Source organism: Mobula hypostoma, chromosome 12 (assembly GCF_963921235.1).
Source record: "Mobula hypostoma chromosome 12, sMobHyp1.1, whole genome shotgun sequence".
Lineage (NCBI taxonomy): Eukaryota > Metazoa > Chordata > Chondrichthyes > Myliobatiformes > Myliobatidae > Mobula > Mobula hypostoma.
Genome location: NC_086108.1, coordinates 46,691,773 through 46,712,359, shown reverse-complemented (window position 1 = coordinate 46,712,359; position 20,587 = coordinate 46,691,773). Strand labels below are relative to the sequence as shown.

The following is a 20,587-nucleotide window of genomic DNA, read 5'->3' as shown; positions in this document are numbered from 1 at the left end:
GTTTATTTCCTATTTGAATTGAACCCACGAACGCATGTTTCCTGAATGATTAACGTAAATGTTATAGTTCTGCTGTGTCACTCTCTGCAATGTAGTTGTCAGTGTCAGTCTTTCTTACTTCAAACTGCAGACATCTGCTACTGTGCAAGTTGAGGACACTACAGATACCAGAAGAACTCCACAGCCTGAATGCACAGATGGAGCTAAGAGCACTGTAGATGGCGAGGTAATGTCAAACCACAAGCACTTGCTTTGCTGGTGATCATCTCTTAGGTGAAATATCTAAACATATGACCTTCAAAATCTATCCTAATTCAGACAACAATGAATTTTACAGTTATGGCTTACTCACTGAAAAGAGCAAACAATTATCTTTGATCATGTTTCCTGGAAATAGCAAAGGCAATAAAAGAAAATACCAATCAGTAGGAGTTTGTATATATTTCCCATGACTGTGTGCATTTACTCATATTTCCTCCTTAATTCCAAAGACAGATGGTTAGGGTAAGATGAATGCGTTGTGGGCAGGATATGTTGGCACCGGAAGTGTGGCAACACTTGCAGACTTCCCTCACCACAGACCTCTGACTGTGTTGGTTGTTGACACAAACGACACATCTCACTGTGTGTTTTGATGTACATGTAACAAGTAAACAAGGCAAAGGGTGGTTGTAGGTGGGTCATATTCTGCATGGAGGTCGGTGACCAGTGGTGTGCCTCAGGGATCTGTTCTGGGACCCTTGCTCTTCATGATTTTTATAAACGACCTGGATGAGGAAGTGGAGGGATGGGTTAGTAAGTTTGCTGGTGACACAAAGGTTGGAGGTGTTGTGGATAGTGTGGAGGGCTGTCAGAGGTTACAGCAGAATATTGATAGGATGCAAAACTGGCTGAGAAGTGGCAGATGGAGTTCATCCCAGATAAGTGTGAGGTGGTTCAGTTTGGTAGCTCAAATATGATGGCAGAATATAGTATTAATGGTAAGACTCTTGGCAGTGTGGAGGATCAGAGGGATCTTGGGGTCTGAGTCCATAGGACGCTCAAAGCAGCTGCAGAGGTTGACTGTGTGGTTAAGAAGGTATATGGTGTATTGGCCTTAATCAATCATGGAATTGAATTTAGGAGCCGAGAGGTAATGTTGCAGCTATATAGGGCCCTTCTTAGAGCCGAAGGGCCTGTATTGTGCTGTAGGTTTTCTATGTTTCTTTGTTTCTAAAGCTAATCTTTAAACCTTTGTCTATGACCATACTGTATATTTGCTGCCTTGGGCTGCTGTCTGTGGCTTCCCTGCACTTGAAATTAACTTCGATTGGATGTGGAAAGCCTGTCTTGCATCCCTGAAGTGACATGGCTTGAGTGATATCAGGACTAGCATTCATAAGCCATTAAAATTTTGTATTATTAGTATTATTTTATAATAAATAATTTTAGATAAAACAGGAACAAACCTAAAACATAAATAATTTAAATTAAAGCGTACCTTTCTTCTCCTCAGCCTCCTGAATCTATTGCAGTCAATGGCTTATGATTCCTGTCCCAGGTCTAGTTGGGCCTTAGGACCTGGGAGCTGGAATAATAGGGAACCCAGCAGGATTGGGCTCTGCTGTTCATCCTCAGGGAATTCAAATCCTGCACCTTTTATTGTGCACTATATTTGAGACTTCCTTATTGGTTTATGCATGTAAGGTCGTCCTGGTCCTACTATCTTTTGTGTTATGCTTTTATTTCTTTTTATTTGGAGGTGCATCACAGTAACAGGCCCTTCTGGCCCAAAAAGCACATGCCAACCAATTACACTCACATGACCTGTACATCTTTGGAATGTCAGAGGAAACCAGAACGCTCGGAGGAAACCCGCGTAGTCACAGGGAGAATGATCAAACTCCTTACAGACAGCAGCAGGAATGGAACCGGGGTCTATGGCACTGTAATAGCATTATGGTAACTGCTAGGCTACTGCGGCATCCCTAGAGATAAATAAACATTACTTATTGACAAATAACATTTATAATATCCTATTACGCTTAATTAAAAAATAGTTCAACGAAAACATGAACAATAACAAATCACCCATTCCTTGGATGATCAAACAGGGTGAAAGTTAATACACCTCTTCCTTTAAAACAATTTCTTGATCACATCAATACTCAGTAATCAGTTCTGCTGTCTTTTCCTTTAGCTCACAACCTGATATTAAGAATTCTGTTTCTGGTTGTTGAAGTGAGATTTTATTTTCTTTTCTGACCCATTAGTTCTTCAGTTTGTCTTAGGTTTTACAATAGATTCAAGTGTGGAAAGCAGAGAATGAACTTTTATCTGGCCCTTTCCATCTATTTTGACTACTAGCTCAACTGTTCATAACCTTTCATTTTTTTGCTTGGCTATTGAATTCATTTTCAAATGTACAAATAAAATGAATGCTCTTGTTCTATTCACAATACTTTTCAAATTATATTGGCATTAAAGAAACTTAAAGTTTTTCGATAGTTAATTTATTGCATATTTTTATAGCATTGATGTTTTCCCCTTGACGGGTTATTATTTTCACTCTGGAGAAGAATTTTGAACAGAAATCCTCCATTCTAACATTGTCTTAATTCATACAGGGTAAAAGTTTTGGAATAATGGAAATTAAAGACTTTCAGAGCCCATTTATATCTACTATAGCATATATTGGTGAAGATACTAACATCCATGAGATAGACTTGAAAGGAACTCCCCTGCCAGTTGAGAAGGTAAAACAATAATTAATATGTATGCTCACTACAGAAAAGTATGCTAATACTATGACCTGTTTGATCAAACTTTCTGAATATCCTCATTTTTATATCATACTTTCTTAATGAGCAGTCACAGGTGCAAACCCTGTATTACAGTTTAGAAGAATAGTCCAAACTGACTTTATTTTCATTTTGAACACAGTTGCTTTGCCAGAATTGAAGATGGCATGCTGAATTAATCTGGCCTAAAAATGATTATGTTGTACTTCAATTAAAAATATTGCTGCTGCAGTAATTTGTTCAGCATTTATCACTCAACTCACACAACTAATCAGATTAACCCTAATGAATTTCATGGTAAGAAATATACTTTATGACTATTACAAGATGTACCACAGGATGTGCATTTGCTTTAGTAAATGCTAGTTTGGGTCCAGCATTTTCTGTACTCTCATCGTTGCTTAACTCCCGCACACTTTTCTTCATAATATGGTGTTGGGGTTCCTTGTACTGTTGCAATCCTGTGCTCTCACATTACAGGTAGCTGATGGCTTCAATTTATACAGCTGTACTCTTTATTCTTAACTATTAATGAATATGTAGCCAGAGAAAGATAAAGTGAGGCAAGCTGAGCTAGCAAATCACAATATTATTCACAGTTTTATGTTTTACATAGTGAAAATTTTAAGAAGTATATTTTTCTCCCAATCTATTGAATTTCAAGTAAGTTATCAGTGTTCTCCCCTTGACTTATTTCAGCCAGCCATCAGCTACAGTGGATTCTGGTTCATTGGGCCATTGGTGAATCAGGCAGCTGCTTATTTGGGGCAACTCTTAAAGAATAAAAACTAATTGGAAAAAAATAGCTGTGATGCTCTTCATTTATTTGGGACACTATACTGCTTAATTGTGACAAGAGACTGTTGCTGAACAGTTTCTAAGTACCATCAGTCACGTGTGCTTGTGTGGCCATTAGACACACAATGCTTAACCCATCAGTTGTGTAGGTTTGTGTTCAAAAAGCAATGATTTTTGTCACTGATAGTTGGTGAGAAATAAGCAGTAAGACAATTCAGAACTGTTTTGCTCACTGTGGTTTCAAGCATTCAGACTTGGAAATGCCAATAACAGCCAGGAGTGAAAATGAAATGATTTCATCACCTCAACAAATTAGAAATTATGAAGAATTTGTAGGTCTCAACAACATCTTGACTGTTACTTTTGGTCCCCACCAGACACTCAGGTCTCATCTGTGGCTCCAACAGCTGTTTGCATGTGATAGCAGCCACATCCCGGTACACAGCTTTGAAAGGTGGGCTAAACCAGGTGAGGGTAGCGGACAATTCTCATACCATGGTGAAATAGGGACATGCCTGTCCTACATCCAAAGTCAGCTCCGGCAGACTGAGTGGATGAGATCCAATGGCTAGGAAGATGGTTCTGCAACACTACATGGAGAGCGAGGAGCATCACGAGTTACAGGAGTCATGGTCATCTACTGTAACCAGGGAAAAATCCAGATATAACATTCACTTGTAGCACTGGACCCAGACTTCTGAGGTTGAGAGAGAAGCACTGTCCCAGTGCAAAAGCTTTTCCACTTTAAAGACTCTCTCACACAGATTTCCTGGCATTGTTAGAAACGATGGATAACCACCAATAGTATTGGTAGTGTTCTAAATTGTTCTGTATTTCTTTCAAAAACATTATTTGTTACTCAGTTAAACAGTAATTTGTCTGTTTTTATATCTTTTGAACTATTTTGATTAAACTTTAGCTAATTTGGGCAGCCACTTAATTGGGCCAAAATGTACTGGTCCCAATGTATCCCAATTAACCGGAATCCACTCAATATAAAAAAAAAGGTCCTATTTAGAGTGGGCAGTAGTAATCAGAGAATGTTTTACAATGTTTCCAATCAATAATGCGGTGATAATGGTAACATTTCCAAAGCTCACCCTGTGGAGTATATTGGTTCCATGCCATAACGCTGAAGCAATTTAAGAATTTAAAATCTTTACCCAGCTGCTCTCAGAAGTAGCCAGCTGCGACAACACATACTTCATACCTTTCACCCACAACTTGTATTCCAAATTCTATCCTGTTCTCTCATGCTGTGTCATTAGCAGTGCTCTGGAATATTATGTAAATAGATCTATATCACTGTGATTGGAATCTGTCTGTTACTGGCCACTGTGAAGCTATCAGCCAATTCATATAATTAATAAATGTGAAACCCATGCCATAAAGATATTATCATAAAACAGTTTGAGTTCTTCTAATCCTCATAAGACTTCAAATTCAAATGTGCATTTAGTGAAAAAAAAAATTGAGAGCGGAAGTGCACACAAGCATATTTTAAAATCGGCAGAAAGTTATACCTGGCAAATTGAGTGTTGAATATCGGTGTCATGCACTTACAGCAAAATCTGCTTGAAGAATGTGTGATATCTTTGCTTCACATTGCAGAAGATTGCCACCAACTGAAACTTGTCCAGTAGTTCCACTCCTAATCTGAAAGGTATACATTTGATTCCAGGCTGATTTTGATGTTGTTCTACCTGTGAAGCCCAAGGCAATGAGGAATTATGAGGCACTAGTTGAAGTGGGAGTGTTACAGAAGCAGCTCATGTGAGTAGCTATTTATGCTTCTTGATTCAGTTTAAAAACTTGCTAAATTTGTTTGCAATACTGGTGGTATTATTTCAGGTGTCACTGCATTACAGCACAGCCATATATATTTCTGACAAACACATACTCATAGTAAATATTTGATTAATATGTGTTAGGGTAATGGATTTCTTATGGGTTTAATACAATCTTAGTAAGTACTGATTTTTCAGGCTACCCTGAGTTTCATGATTTGGTTTAATTACCTAGAATGCAGCTCCTTGTAACATCAAACATGATCTGCTTTGTCATACTTGAGCAAAAAAATGAAAGTAGCTGAACAGTTGTCCATACTCTGTTGGTTCTACATCTTGGTGATGTAAACATCGTATAAAGGAAAAAAAAACCCACAATACCTTAATCTTCTTTAGATGCAGAGGTGTTGCCAAAGTACTGGAATGCTTTGGAGTGGATGGTGAGGAGGTTTACGAAGAATGCCAGGATGAAGCACCTTAGCTATATGATGAGCTTAGAGAAACTCTGTTTATTCTCCTTTTAGCGCAGATACTTTGCAGAAGTATTCAAATTAATGAAGGGGTTTAGTAGATAAAATTAGAAGAATTAATTTCCCTCAGAAGCCAGCAGCACATTAAGCATTGAATCAGGGATTATCCTATTTATTTGGTCAGATATTCCCTTAATTAGGTAGCCATAGGGAAGTTTGTAAACAGTTAATATTGCATGAAAGCCTGACAACTCTATATGAACTGTTTATTGTTTCATGTAATTCACTTGTGCAGCTTTGCTATATGATCTGCTGGAGGATCTCAGTGATCTGAGTGACATCTGTGTTGGGTTAAAACCTTGCATCAGGATTTCATTGTATATTGACAAGAAAGTAGAGTTTTTTTTAAGTGATCTGAGATTACATAGTGTTGATATTCAAAGAGACCTTGGTGTGCTTGTACACGTTGCTAAAGGCCAACATTCAGGCAACCAAGCAAATCAGAGGTCAAATGATTTGTTGGCTTTAAGTCTCTTTTAAATCAACTGTTTCTGTCACAGTCATGACTGGTATAAACCATTTTCCCATATTTTATCACCCGCGATGGCATTGTAGTTTTTATTCATTTTGATAATTATCACTTCATCCTAACTTTGGCAGAGAAGCAGAGCAGCGTGCCTTGCAAGCAGAGGAACGGGCAAGTTCTCTAGAAGCTAACCTGCAGGAAGCTTTGGATAAGATCAAGGACATGACTCTAGAGTTGAAGACAAAAGAGCTACAGCAGTTGCACCCAGATGCAGAAAAAAGTAAGATTTCAATTTACCAGGACTAGGTTATAGTCACCAGCAACTTTCATTTACTGTCTGCTCAGTCTTGGAGAGGCAACAAAATGTTGTGCCTTACAATACCATTGCCAATTTCTTGGAGAGTATACTAAATGATGGGATTGATTAAAAAGATAAAATTTATCAAAATTGTTGAATTAATGGTATTGTACAGTCTAACCTGAAATTATATTATTAAAGTAGTCTCAAATGGCATGGGTGAATATATAGGCAATTTACATGGCAAGACATGTACTCCTAAGAAGTGCCTGTCATTCTCAAGGATAAAGATGGCTTTGATCAACAAACCATAAATGCATTGAATAAAAAGTAAGTTTTACTTTCTTAATGTGATGAATTAAATATAAATTTACATGATTGATATGTTAATAATTTCTGGGACAATTCTCTAGTCAAGCAATGTAGAACAAAAGTGGGATTAACTGCTATTCATTTATAACAGTTTAATAACATTTTTAAAATTGTTATACAAATGCAATGGATTCTGGTTAATTGGGACAAATTGGGACAAATCTTGGACTAATTAAGCAGCTGCCCCAATTAGCTGAAGTTTCATGGAAATAGTTAAAAAGGTATTAAAAAAGACTACCATTTAACTGAATAATGATTTATGTATTTAAATGAAATACAGAACAACGTAGAACACTACTAATACCTCTACAGTACTACAAAACTGTGCATTACTTCCTAACAGTTATCGAGAGAGGACTATTTGACATGTTCATTTGATTGACTGTAAATAAACAAAATCAGTGCAGACACATAGTGGAAGTAGTGGACTGCCTTCATATAATGCTTTAGGTGATTGCATCCTCCAAATCTTCATTTTCACTGTAACTTTCAAGATGATTATAACTTCAAATTCTTCATAATTCCTAACTTGTTAAGGCAGTGAAATCATTTCATTTTTACTCCTGGTCATTTCTGACATCACCAAGCCTGAATGCTTGAAACTGCAATGACTAAAACTGTTCCAAATTGTTCTTTTCTGAGTTCCTTCAAAAACGCTATTTGCTTTTCTCAGTTCCTTCATCTCCACTGCATCTGTTCCCAGAACATGATTTTCTGTTTCAGAACATCGGGGATGGCTTCATTCTTCAAAGAACGGGGGTTCCCTCCCTCTACTATTGATGCTGTTCTCACCTGCATCCCCTCCTTTTACTGAACATTTATGCTCACCCTGTCTTCCCGCCGCCGTAACAGGGATAGAGTTTCTTTTGTCCTTTACCTACCACCTCATCAGCCTCTGCATCCAACACGTCATCCTGTGCAACTTCCGCCATCTCCAAATGGATCCTACCACCAAACATATCTTAACCTCCCCCCTCTCTGCTTTCCGCAGGGATCACTCCCTCCACGATTTCCTTGTCCCTTACCACTAATTTTTCTCCTAACGCTTATCCCTGCAAGCAGCCAAAGTGCTTCACCTGCCCATACATCTCCTCCCTCACCTCCATTCGGGGCCCCAAACAGTCCTTCCAGGTGAGGCAACACTTAACCTGTAAAGCTACTGTTGCCGTCTATTGCGTCCGGTGCTCCTGATGTGGCCTGCTCTACATTGGTGATACCCGTTGTAAATTGGGGACCGTTTCATCGAGTTCCTCTGCTCCATCTGCCATAAATAGAACTTCCCGGAAGCCAAACATTTTAATTCCAATTCTCGTTCCCGTACTGACATGTTGATGCATGGCCTCCTCTTGTGCCAAGGATGAGGCCACCCTCAGGGTGGAGGAGCAATATTCTATACACCTCATATTCTGTCTGTTTAGTTCCCAACCTGATTTTTCCTTCCAGTAAAAATATTTCCACCCTCTGCTCCCCTCTTCTTTTCCCTTCTCTGACTTTTTACCTTTTCTCACCTGCCTGTCAACTCCCTATGGGTCTCTCCATATAACCATATAACAATTACAGCACGGAAACAGGCCATATCGGCCCTTCTAGTCCGTGCCAAACTCTTACTCTCACCTAGTCCCACCGATCTGCACTCAGCCCATAACCCTCCATTCCTTTCCTGTCTATATAGCTATCCAATTTAACTTTAAATAACAACATCGATCCTGCCTCAACCACTTCTGCTGGAAGCTCGTCCACTCAGCTACCACTCTCTGAGTAAAGAAGTTCTCCGTCATGTTACCCCTAAACTTTTGCCCTTTAACTCTCAACTCATGTCCTCTTGTTTGAATCTCCCCCACTCTCAATGGAAAAAGCCTATCCATGTCAACTCTATCTATCCCCCTCATAATTTTAAATACCTCTATCAAGTCCCCCTGAACCTTCTACGCTCCAAAGAATAAAGACCCAACTTGTTCAACCTTTCTCTGTAACTTAGGAGATGAAACCTAGGTAACATTCTAGTAAATCCTCTTTCTCCTATAGTCTACTCTCCTCCCCTATCAGATTCCTTTTTCTCTCGCCCTTTCCCACCGACCTGGCTTCACCTATCACCTTCCAGATAGCCTCTTTCCCTCACCTCCCCCCCAACCTTTTTATTCTGGCATCCTTCCCCTTCCTTCTCTGACCTGAGGAAGGGTCTCATTCTGAAATATTGACTGTTTATTCATTTCCATAGATGCTACCTGACCTGCTGAGTTCCCGCAGCATCTTGTCTGTGATTCTTTGGATTTCCAGCATCTGCAGACTTTCTCATGTTTCTAAATTATGTTTCTGCTTATTTCTCGCCAACTATCAGTGCTTTTTGAACACAAACATACACAACTGACAGTATTTAAGAACTGTTTCACTCTTAGCACAGTGTAGTGTCTAATGGCCACCCAAGTGCATGTGACTGACGCTAGTTGGAAACTGTTCGGCAATAGTCTCCTGCCCAAGTTAAGGGGCATAGTGTCCCAATTAAATGAAGGAAATCCCAACTATTTTCTGAATTAAGAGTTTGTTATTTAAGCATTGTCCCAAATAAATGGCTGACCCGATTAACCAATGGCCCAATTTTCCTGAATCCACTGTACATTAATTTCTTTGTTAACTACAATTTTGCTGGTATGTTATTTCAGGCTAAGACTTTAATTGATTGACAGTGATAAGATTGCTATGAATGTTTGTAGAGGCTTAGCTGTAATAGCTCAGTCATTTCAGGTTGAACATGGTTTACCTGAATAAGAAACACTGGAGATTTAAGGAAGAAAGGAAGATAAAGTGAGGAGACAACCAAAGATAAGAACCCAAGTCAGAAAATCATTAAAATTAGCTGAACTGTTCAATCCTGTTCTTCTACAAAAGCTTATATCTTTTTCTTTCTTTATCAATCTTTTTATTGATTTTTAAAAAAGTACACATATACAAACAAGAGAAGGATTACCTCAGATATCTATATCAATATCAATACATATAAAAGGTAAAATAAACATTATCAAGATCATACATAGTATTAATCTAATAGTATGTAATAAAAATAAAATACTCCTCTTATCATTTCATAAAAAGAGAAAAAAGATAAAGAAACTTTTATGATTTTATATATAGGAAAAAATTCACTATTCTCTATGAACAAAAACAAAAAATAATAAAAAAGAAAAAAAAAGGGCACTGGATAGCCCATATTGAGAATGAAGTAAGAAAAAAGAAAAGCTTTCTGATCAAATCCAAAGTTTCAAGAAAGTAGCTGCAAGAGCAATAAATCAAACCATATGAAAATATTGAATAAAAAGGTCAGCAGGTTTCTTCAAATTTAAAGGATGTATCAAATGTTCGACTTCTTATTTTCTGTAAACTTAGACAGGACGTAATCGAGGAAAGCCAATATAAAACAGTAGGTGGATTAGAGTCCTTCCATTTAAGCAAAATGGCTCTCCTAGCCAATAAAGTTGTAAATGCTATCATCCATTGAGCGGAAACAGGAACATATCCTGCTTCCGGTGGAATGATCCCAAAAATTGCTGTAAATAAATTCGGTTGTAGGTCCAAATTCAAAACTTTTGTTAAAGTTTTAAAGACATCTTTCCAAAAATTATCTATTTGAAAATCAATTTCCGATCATTCATTTTTAATTTGGAAAACCAAAGGACTAATAACTTTTTTGGATTTGTTTATGGAGGATGGTTTAATGTCTCGCTCAGTGGACAAATATGATTTATCTAATGCACACTTTTTTAGATATTTACAAATTAGGAATTTTTTACGTAGTTTACTTCCAAATTTTCCCTCTGCTTATCCACCCAATATGATAGATACTCTTTTTCAGGTTACTGATAGCTATAATTTATAAATGGTTATTGAATTCGCGAAAGGTATCTAACGATAAAATTAAAGGTGCGTGGGAATTGGAATTTTGAGAGTCACTTTCAGATAATCAATGGGATAAAATTTTTCATTTGGTAAATACGTCATCTATTTGTGCCCGTCATTTCTTGATACAGTTCAAGGTAGTACACCGGGTACATATGTCAAAGGATAAATTAGCCTGTATTTTTCCTAATATTAATCCTATTTGTGATAGATGTAATATTGAGGTGGCTACTTTAACTCATATGTTTTGGTCTTGTATATGTTTTTCTTAAAACTAGGGAAAACATGAAAGCATACATTTGTTTTTGAACTTTGAATTGTGTCAAATAGATGAAAATATTTTCGTTATTAATACACTTAAACTTAACACTGATTAGTATTACTGTTCTGTATGATGTTGCTGTCACTAGTTTAATAACAATAGATAAATAAAGCAATTTTGGTTTATTTGTGAAATCATGTTTCAAATCCTTAAAGACTTCCAAAAGCGCTGTGTATTTTGCACATGAAAAACTGCAATCATCTCAACTGTAGAGAATGTTTCTAAAGATATCTCTCGAGACAAGCTACAACACAGAAAAATTATAAATCTTGGTCTTATCCTACAATCCATCAGCATGAATATGGATCACTATGAATATGAAAGCTGAGTGTAAATTCCACTTATTCTCAAGTTTATCCTGCATTTTATTTCCTGCAAAATTCTGTTTAAATCCTTTCTGATACTCAAAAATAATTAAGTGGGTAGCAATATGTTACTCCTTCCCACTCGCCACTTCGAAAGAGTATTGCTTTACCGTTATCATATGTAAACTTTTCACTCTTTATCTGGTCCAAAAGATGTAGGATCCATTAATCTCCTGTAGTTTGTGATCATTCCAGCCAAGACCTGCTGATAATAAGAATTTTTATCCAGAATTTTCCTAAATGAATTAATCCCTCTACATCAGATTTCTATTTGAGAATCAATTTCACACCTTCATGTCTTTTAATACTTCACTTAACCCTTCTCTTTTGCTAGGTATATGTTTGCTTTCTTTAGATTGGTGGTCATAATTCCTCTGCAGCACCTTACTGCCCCTTTTAGCTTGATCTTTTGTATTTGATTATGTCTCCTTACTCTTGTTACAACAGGGCAAAGGTTCTTCACAACTGATAAAAACACTGGATTTTGTGATTTTGTGCAAGCAGCAATCTGGAAAATAAAATAATGTGGGTATCTAAATCCATTGAAATTGATACGGATGCAGTCAGTAATCTGAAAAATAAAATGATATGGTTATCTAAATTCATTGAAATTTAGTCAGAGCTTTTATAACTTAAATGTGTACTTAGTATTCTGACAATAAAGTGATTCCTGTGCTGAAGTTGCACATGATATTTCTATGAGTCCTTTACTCATTTACTCTTAACGTTCCTTTCTTCTGAATAGATAGACACTCATGAAAATGCATTGTAGTCAAGCGTAAATATCATTCATCATGTAAATAATTCAAGTGGGTGCCGATGGGATGTTCCACCCCAGTCAGCCTGCAACTGATCTCAGATTTAATCTCCCCCCGCCCCCCCCCCCCAGAGCAGTGATCAAACAGTTGGACTGGACACGTGCTTCTCCCCCTTCCTGGGTCAGAGACTAATCTGTAGGCTTCAGATACTGCCTGGGCTGAAAGTGTACTAATTAAACAGACAGATTCTGGTCCCTGATAGCATCAATTGTACAGTTCAGAATAGCTTGGCGAATGAATTATTGAAGAATTGTTGTTCTATTTCTTATATTAAAATGAGAGTCTGGGTCACTTGATATAGTAAACAGTGAAAGGCTGGCACACTTCAGCAATTGTAGTAGTCCACTGGAGGTCAGATTGCTGGATGCTGGATTGAACCATGCCATGGGATTTCTGCTACATACAAGAATATTTAAGTATAATGATAACATCTGGCTCCTCCAGCTCTTCAGGTAGTGTGTTCCAGATTTTAACTATTCTCTCGGTGAAAGAATTCTTCTGAAGGAAGAATGCCTGTGAGGCGTGCATTGCAGTATGGTATGATTGATTTGACTGAACAGCTGAAAGTTTGATAAAGTGCATTTTGTGTGTGTTTATGTCTTTGTGAGTATTGTAGTAGTGGCAAATGAGTACTTTTGTATAGAATCATTTGAATATTCAACATGAATATTAATTGCTGGATATGAGTTGGAGGACTTTGTGGATTTGTTGTGCAGTTGTTGGCACATGGGCTTTGCTAATGTGTTCACTGATCTTGACTACATTGTGATTTCATTAAAGCTTTCTTTGGATTTGCATTTAAAAAAATTAGGAGACAGCACTTTCTCTAATCATGAGTGATTTACTTGTACTTCTTTCAATTTATCACACTGTTTTGGCTGCTTGTACTGTCTCCTCTGCAGTGAGATGAAATACAAACTGGTTGACCACTCTGCTGAGAACACCTCAAACCCTCTACAAATGTAACTCTTCCCTTCCAGATGGCCAACTATTTAATTGCTTAACCCCCTCTCTCTGCTGTTGTAATGATGCTCAACGTAAGTTCAGTTTTTTTCATTGTTGCCTTCTGAACTCAATACTGAGTTTAATGTAGATAATTTTTAGTTAAGATTTCTGGCCAGTGCTATTTTTCCTTTTGAAGATTAAGATAATTTCTCCCATTTACACTTGACCTTTCTATCTTTATTTGACCCATTGCCATTCTTTGTCATTTTATACTATCATCTGTTTCATCACATAATCCCTCCTGCAATTAACGCTACCATAGATTTTCCTTTCTACTCTTCCTTTCTTTTCCCTCTGCATCTTAAAACTTGTGTAACTTTAACTATTCCAGGTACTTGTGAATTCATCACCCCGAAACCTCAATTCTACTTCTCCACAAAATGTTTGTTTGATCCAGCATTTGATATCATTTCCTTTTGTGGACTTATGCATTTGTTAAAAGGAAAATAATTTGAGCCAAGACTTTAAAAATTGCTGACTGCAAAATTGATGTATACCACTTATATATTTCCCTACTATGTTTGAAAACTTCTATAAACTGCAAGTTCAAGAAGAAAGTTGCAAATTCAAAAATTATTCTTTTATCTCCTGTGGTGCACTTCAGAATTCGACTGCATCCAAATTTATTTTTTGGTTTACTCTTTGTGGTGTTGAATTTCTTATTCAACCTATATTTCAGGATGAAGAATTTATTCACAGCATCAGCCCCATGTGTAATAAGTGGGACTTTATGGATTAATTTTGGTTGCAAGCCTGAATGTACCACTTACCTCATGAACTTTCTCAATTTGATTCTCCCATAACTTTTCAGTGATAAATGCATTTGCTTTTTTCCTTTTCCATTCAATTGCTATTGTTGTAATTTTTACTCCTAATTGTGATGTCATGTGGGCTGTCATGATACATTCTGAATATTATTCTTCCATGGGAGAGGTTAAAGCAACAACTCCTATGATGCATTTTTTCATGCACACAGAATCTGTCCACAGGCAAAGTTGAAGAATTCAGGCTCTGGGAACAGAGCAGAATTTCAAGACCCAGGCAACATTGTGAAGGGTAACCCTGGGGAAAAGAGTTTTTTGGAAGTGTTACAAATAAACATGAGTAAGTTTAGAGCTCCTATATTTATCCATTATTTTATTATAATAGAGTAAATTAATTTCTAGTATTATTGTGATCATGAAGAAAGAGCATACTTGTTCAAAGACCAAAGAAATTTGACCTTAGTGTCAATGTAATTAACAGCTTGGTAAACAATAGCTCGATTTAAAAACAATAATTTAATTGCATCTGTGATGCTTATAAGTAGCATTTCCTACAATGTACAATTGGAAACTGAAACTTGACAGTACTTTTAGCTTTTTGTAATCATTCAGATGTTTAATTTAAATTGCAGTGGTACTTGATTAAGTTGTCTTTGTATTAAAGAAAATTTTGGGGCACAATGCATAGTAGGCACATGGATGCCAAATTGTATTTGTCCCTGGTTTTAGATAGCTATATGGAAAAAAAATAATTATTAAGAAAGCACCCTGTAAGGTTAATAGAGGCAGGAAGTAAGGGATCTCCTAATTTTTGTTTTAATTTCCTTTTTTCTGCTCTGATTTCACCTTGACTTTGTATTTTGGGTATTGGCTTCTCACCTCGGTTTTGAAAAGTTTCTGAAACAGTTCTAAAACAATAATGTAAGTTATTGACAAAACAATAAAAAGACTCATCTCATCTCAAGAGTGTTCAATGATGTTCAATCATTTTCTTCAATAGCAGGTGAGAAACTGGAAATTAGGGAATTTCAAGATGCATTTCACCTATTCATTTTTACCAGGGCTATTCTGTTCTTCCTTTGGCAAGCTTCCTTTAATTATCTACCTTTAAGCTTCTTACAAATCAACAATAACATTATGTTGTTACTGACTTGCCACAATGAGGCCACTGTCAGAATGGAGGAGCAACACCTCATAATCCTTTTGGGTTGTCTCCAATCTGATGGCATGAACATTGATTTCTCCAACTTCCGGTAATTCCATCCCCCCGCCGCCCCTTCCCTCTTCCTCTGTTCCCTACTCTGGCCTGTCCTGTAACCTCTTTTATACTCCTCACCTGCATATCACCTCCCCCTGATGTCCACATCCTTCTCTTTCTCCCATTGTCCATTCTTCTCTCCTATCAGATTCTTCTCCTTCCCTTTACCTTTTCCACCTGTTGCCTCCCAGCTGTTTACTTCATCTGTCCTCCCCCATCACATGGCTTCATCTTTACCTTCTAGTTTGTACTTCCTCTACACCACCTTCTTATTGGGGCTTATTTCTCCTTCCTTTCCAGTCCTAATGAAGGGATTTGGTCTGAAACATTTGACTGTTTATTCATTTTCATAGATGTTACTTGACCTTCTGAGTTCCTCCAGCATTTAGTTTGTGCTACCTAGTTGCCCTGTCTCTAGTTTTCCTACATTAGCGCTGAATTATATTAATATCTGATATGAAGAGGAGGTAGAAAAACAGGAGTGTTATTATGAGAATATAACGAAGTTTACATGCTTAGTGTCAATTAAAGAAGCCAATTAATGTAGTGATATTTCTCTGAATCAGGCATTTAAAATTATTTTGTAAAGAGGAGAACCAAAAATATTACCATATTAATATGGAGAACTTTCTGCTCACTGGGCATTGATAGAACAATGCACTGACCATCACTGTAAATAAAACCAGTATGAGTATAAAACTGACTGAATTAACTGCAACATTTTATTTTGTTTCTCTTTTAGGTGTGCCTCCAGCCAGAACTACATCTGCTCGATCTATTGTACATGTCACAAAGGCTCCTTTCAAGTCAAAAGTCACCAAAGTCAAGTCCAAGACCAAAAGATGATGTCTGCTTTATTTTATGAAACCATATGGCACATTTTCCATATGATAAACCAGTCTTTTCAAATTCTGTGTTAAGTACATTTATTTCCATTAATGCCAAATGTGTTTCAAATTGCAGTCAGCAATGTTGTTTTGAAGTAGAATTGAAATCATACTTTAAGTAGGCTTCTATTTCAAATTAGTCTTAAGCTGCAAAAACATTGCAAGTAAATGCCCCATAAAGCAATTTAGACAAATACTCCTAATTATAAATAAAGCAACGTCTTTGAGCTTGAGCATAAGTGCCTCAACTTTTTAACCTTCTGGAGTGAATTTCTGGTTGGGTGCAATTGCTCTGCCCCACCTTTTGGTGGAAAAATTGAATGGGTGTGGAAGAGCCAATGCCTCAGTAGAACTAAGGCAGTCTCAGTATTACTAAATCCTGCCCCATGTTCACAGGGAACAGAATTTTGCATGCAGTCTGTCATTTGTGATCATCAATATTTTATGTGTAGGTATGTTAATTTATTTTCATGTGCAGAATGGAAAATATCAAACAAACATTTGGGTCCAATTATAAATATCATTCAAGAAACACCACTCATTTAGCACCATTGAATTACACAGGAGTACAACTATAAGCTATATGAACTGATGCAACTGATTAGACACCTGAAATAACATTATGTAAGGGAAGAAGTAAGTAAAACAATATGGAAAAAACATCACTTTCATAATTCAATGGTTTCCAAGAAAGTGCATTGCAGTAATTCTGGACCATTTAAAGAACCTCACAGACCAATTCTCATGAGTTATGCAACAAGGTGAGGGACAATATGACTTGTTCTGGTAATTTTAAGTTTTCATTATCACTGCTTGATAATGTTTTCCAGAGTAGAGTGTCTGCTCTGGGAGTATGGCGTTTGGCATACAAATTATGTGGCCTGCCCAACTGAACCGATGGAATGTAACCACTGAGGATGTTGGCCTGATAGAGGACATTGACCCTGGACTGTTCATCCTTCATGCAGAATTTGAAGATTGGTGGTATCAGGTGCCTGCAGCAGGTAGTCCATGTCTCAATGTGTGTATATCAGAGGGCAGAGACTATTGCTGCCTAGTAGACTGTGAGGTGTGTGCCAGATCTCTGATTTCCAATTCATTCATGCTTTTTCCTCTATCAACCAAAGGCTGCTTTGATGCACTTAAGTCTATTTAGGCATCACCAACGTACCCTCAAAGCCGGATGCAGGTAGAATTTTATATACCTTTTTTGTTCTCCATAAAGAGAGCTGGAGAAACTTGCGTTTTCTGTGGCGCATTGAAGGCTGAGAAATGACCTGATAAATTGTGAGAGGCACAGATAGGTTAGATAGTCAGAGTCTTTTTTCCCAAGCGTGGAAATGTCAAATATTAGAGGGCATTGCTTTAAGGTAAGAAGGGAATAGTTTAAAGGAGATTTATGAGGCATGTATGTTTATTTTACACAGCATCTAATGCACTGTCAGGGGAAGTGGCAGAGAAGCAGATATATTATCAAAGTTTAAGAAGCATTCGGACAGTATATGAACAGGCAAGGGTGGAGTGACATGGACCATATGCAGGCAGATGGGATTAGTTTGGGTTGGCTTCATGGTCCTCACAGACATCTTACGCTGAAAGGCCTGTTCCTGCACTGTATTTTCTTTAGATAAGTCGATTGAAGTCCATTGCTAATAAAGGAAGATGAAACTTTATGACATATTACAGATTTTGTCTTGCAAAGGACCAGGAAGCATGTTTGTTTCTTTTTAAAATTATAGATTTTGGAAACAAGTTCGTAAAGTAACAACACACATCAAAGTTGCTGGTGAACGCAGCAGGCCAGGCAGCATCTGTAGGAAGAGGTGCAGTCGACGTTTCAGGCCAAGACCCTTCGTCAGGACTAAAGTAACATTTACTTTCAGGCCAGGTTCTCTGTTGGCAAATTTGTATTGTATCATTTAGCATTTAGAGTAACAAAGACAAGTACACTGATACAAATATACCAGATATCCCAATGAACACATTCCACTATGAAAGATCTGCTTGTTCTTATCCTGTCGTATACAGAGTTTTTTAAAAATTACCTGTCTTCTCTCAGAACTGATGATTTTTGTAACTTCATTAAGTACTGGACAATTCATTCATTAAAATATTAATGCATTAATTTTATTACCAAAACTCACTAATGGCAAAGTTGTCCATGCATCTAGTAAAAAGAAATAACAGATAGATCTTGTCAGCTAGAATTAAGTCTTTCCATCACTTATAACATTGGAGAGTCAGGCTTAGGTTTCTGCTGTGAAGTCTGTGCTGTTCTTGTTGTTTGAGTTGCTGCATTGGTCTCTAAAGATTTCTGGGCAATGGCTGATGTAGTATTAAGAATGTCAAAAGGCAGAGGTAAGATGACAGTGGAAGTTTTCTCAGCAGAGAGTGTGTGCAGTGTGTGGAGATAACGTAGCTGGATGGCGGCAGAAGATCCAGAGAGAACGTCTGCTGCAGTTTTTAGGGCTTCTGAAGCATCCTTCTCAGCTTCAGCTGCGATCACCTGCAATTCATTTAAAAAGGTTTGAAAGTTAGGTTAACTAAAATACATTCCTTTTGTAGTAACATGGTTTCCTTAGTTGCTAAGATGAAGTTTATGCCATTAGTTTGGTCCATCTTAAGATTAAAAAGTCAGTGCAACTCTGATTCACATAAAATATGTATTTTGTTTCTAGAGAGGAGAAAAGGTCATATAGACTACTCTAAAGTGGCAGAGTAGTGTAGTTAGTGGAGCTGTTACCCCTTAGCTCCAGCAACCTGGGTTTAATCCTGACCTCTGTTGCTGTTTGAATGGAGTATGCATATTCTCCTTGTGACCGTACAGGTTTGCTTCCATAGACGTGTTGGTTTGGAGGTTTCCGAGCCAACGTTCAATGTTCACGCTGCCAACCTGCAGACCCAGGTAAAATTAGATTTGTTTTGTGTTTAGTACCACCATTATCCAGTATCCTTCTGCTCCCACCATCACCAGTTTCACTGATATTCATGACCATTTTCTGATCACTGCTACACCCGTGACTTATGAACTAGGTATTTTTAATTCCACTAGGTGATCTTGCTAATATTTTGAATTTCAGCAAAATCAAGACAGCACTCTTATTTAGCAGATTTTGCAAAAGAGCAATGAGCTACATATGATACTGTACTAAATGTGGACAATGAACTTCCATCATCAATGCTTTTCCAGCTCAATGAGGAAAGCAAACTGGTTCATGTTGTGAGGAATGAGGTGGTATAAGTGGACAAGCTTAGTGAGAGAACATTTTAGGAACAGAATATACGCCCCTGTTCAATAATGCAGAATTGGGGAATAGAGAGAGGAGACAGATTTATTACAAGTAAATCATTATAATCCAAAAAGGAAAACAAAACCAGGCAGATGCTGGAAAGAATGAAATAAAAACAGAGCAGGAAAAACTCACTGTAATTTTGAGTAAGACCTTAAGATATAAGAGCAGAATTAAGCCATTCAGCCCTTCGAGTCTGCTCCCCCATTCATCATGGCTGTTCCTGGATTCCACTCAACTCCATATCGCCATATCCTTTGATGTCCTGACTGATCACGAAACGATCATCTTCTGCCTGAAATATACCCACGAACTTGGCCTCCACTGCAGTCTGTGGCAGAGCATTTCACAGATTCACCACTCTCTGGCTAGAAAAATTCCTTCTTATCTCTGTTCTGAAAGGGCGTCCCTCAATTTTGAGGTTGTGCCCTCTAGTTCTGGATACCCCCATCAGAGGGAACAGCCTCTCCACATCCCCTTATCTCGTCCTTCCAACATGCGGTAGGTTTCCATGAGATCCCCCTGCATTCTTCTAGATCCCAGTAAGTACAGGCCTAAAGCTGCCAAATGCTCCATATTTGTAAACCATTTCATTCCCAAAATCATCCTCGTGAACCTCCTCTGGATTCTCTCCAATGACAACACATCCTTTCTGAGAGCTGTTGGCAACACTCCAAGTGCAGCCTGACTTGTGTCTTATAAAGCTTCAGCATTATCTCCTTGCTTTTATATTCTATTCCCCTTGAAATAGATGCCTATATTGCATTTGGCCACTTTACCACAGACTCACCCTGTGAATTAACCTTCTGGGAGTCTTGCTTGAGGGCTCCTAAGTCCCTCTGCACCTCTGATGTTTGAACCTTCTCCCCATTTAGATAATAGTCTGCACTATTGTTACTTTTACCAAAATGCATTATCATACATTTCTAACACTATATTCCATCTGCCACTTTTTT

General features: G+C 37.6%; 2 protein-coding genes across 3 annotated transcripts in view; one reads left to right on the top strand and one right to left on the bottom strand.

The window, feature by feature from the left end:
• The window catches only part of axdnd1 (axonemal dynein light chain domain containing 1), a 170,616-nt gene extending 154,294 nt beyond the window's left edge, over positions 1-16,322 (top strand). Inside the window, exons 25-29 of the mRNA XM_063063999.1 lie at positions 131-226; positions 2,607-2,735; positions 5,260-5,351; positions 6,496-6,641; positions 16,197-16,322. Coding sequence (XP_062920069.1) covers positions 131-226; positions 2,607-2,735; positions 5,260-5,351; positions 6,496-6,641; positions 16,197-16,300 — 567 coding nt within the window. The 3' untranslated portion in view covers positions 16,301-16,322. The remainder of the gene's footprint in view (positions 1-130; positions 227-2,606; positions 2,736-5,259; positions 5,352-6,495; positions 6,642-16,196) is intronic.
• Positions 16,323-16,334: 12 nt separating this feature from the next.
• The window catches only part of LOC134354770 (podocin-like), a 63,333-nt gene continuing 59,080 nt past the window's right edge, over positions 16,335-20,587 (bottom strand). For both annotated transcript variants that reach the window (XM_063064001.1, XM_063064000.1), the window contains exon 9: positions 16,335-18,847. In XM_063064001.1, the coding sequence (XP_062920071.1) occupies positions 18,566-18,847 (282 nt within the window). In that variant the 3' untranslated portion in view covers positions 16,335-18,565. The remainder of the gene's footprint in view (positions 18,848-20,587) is intronic.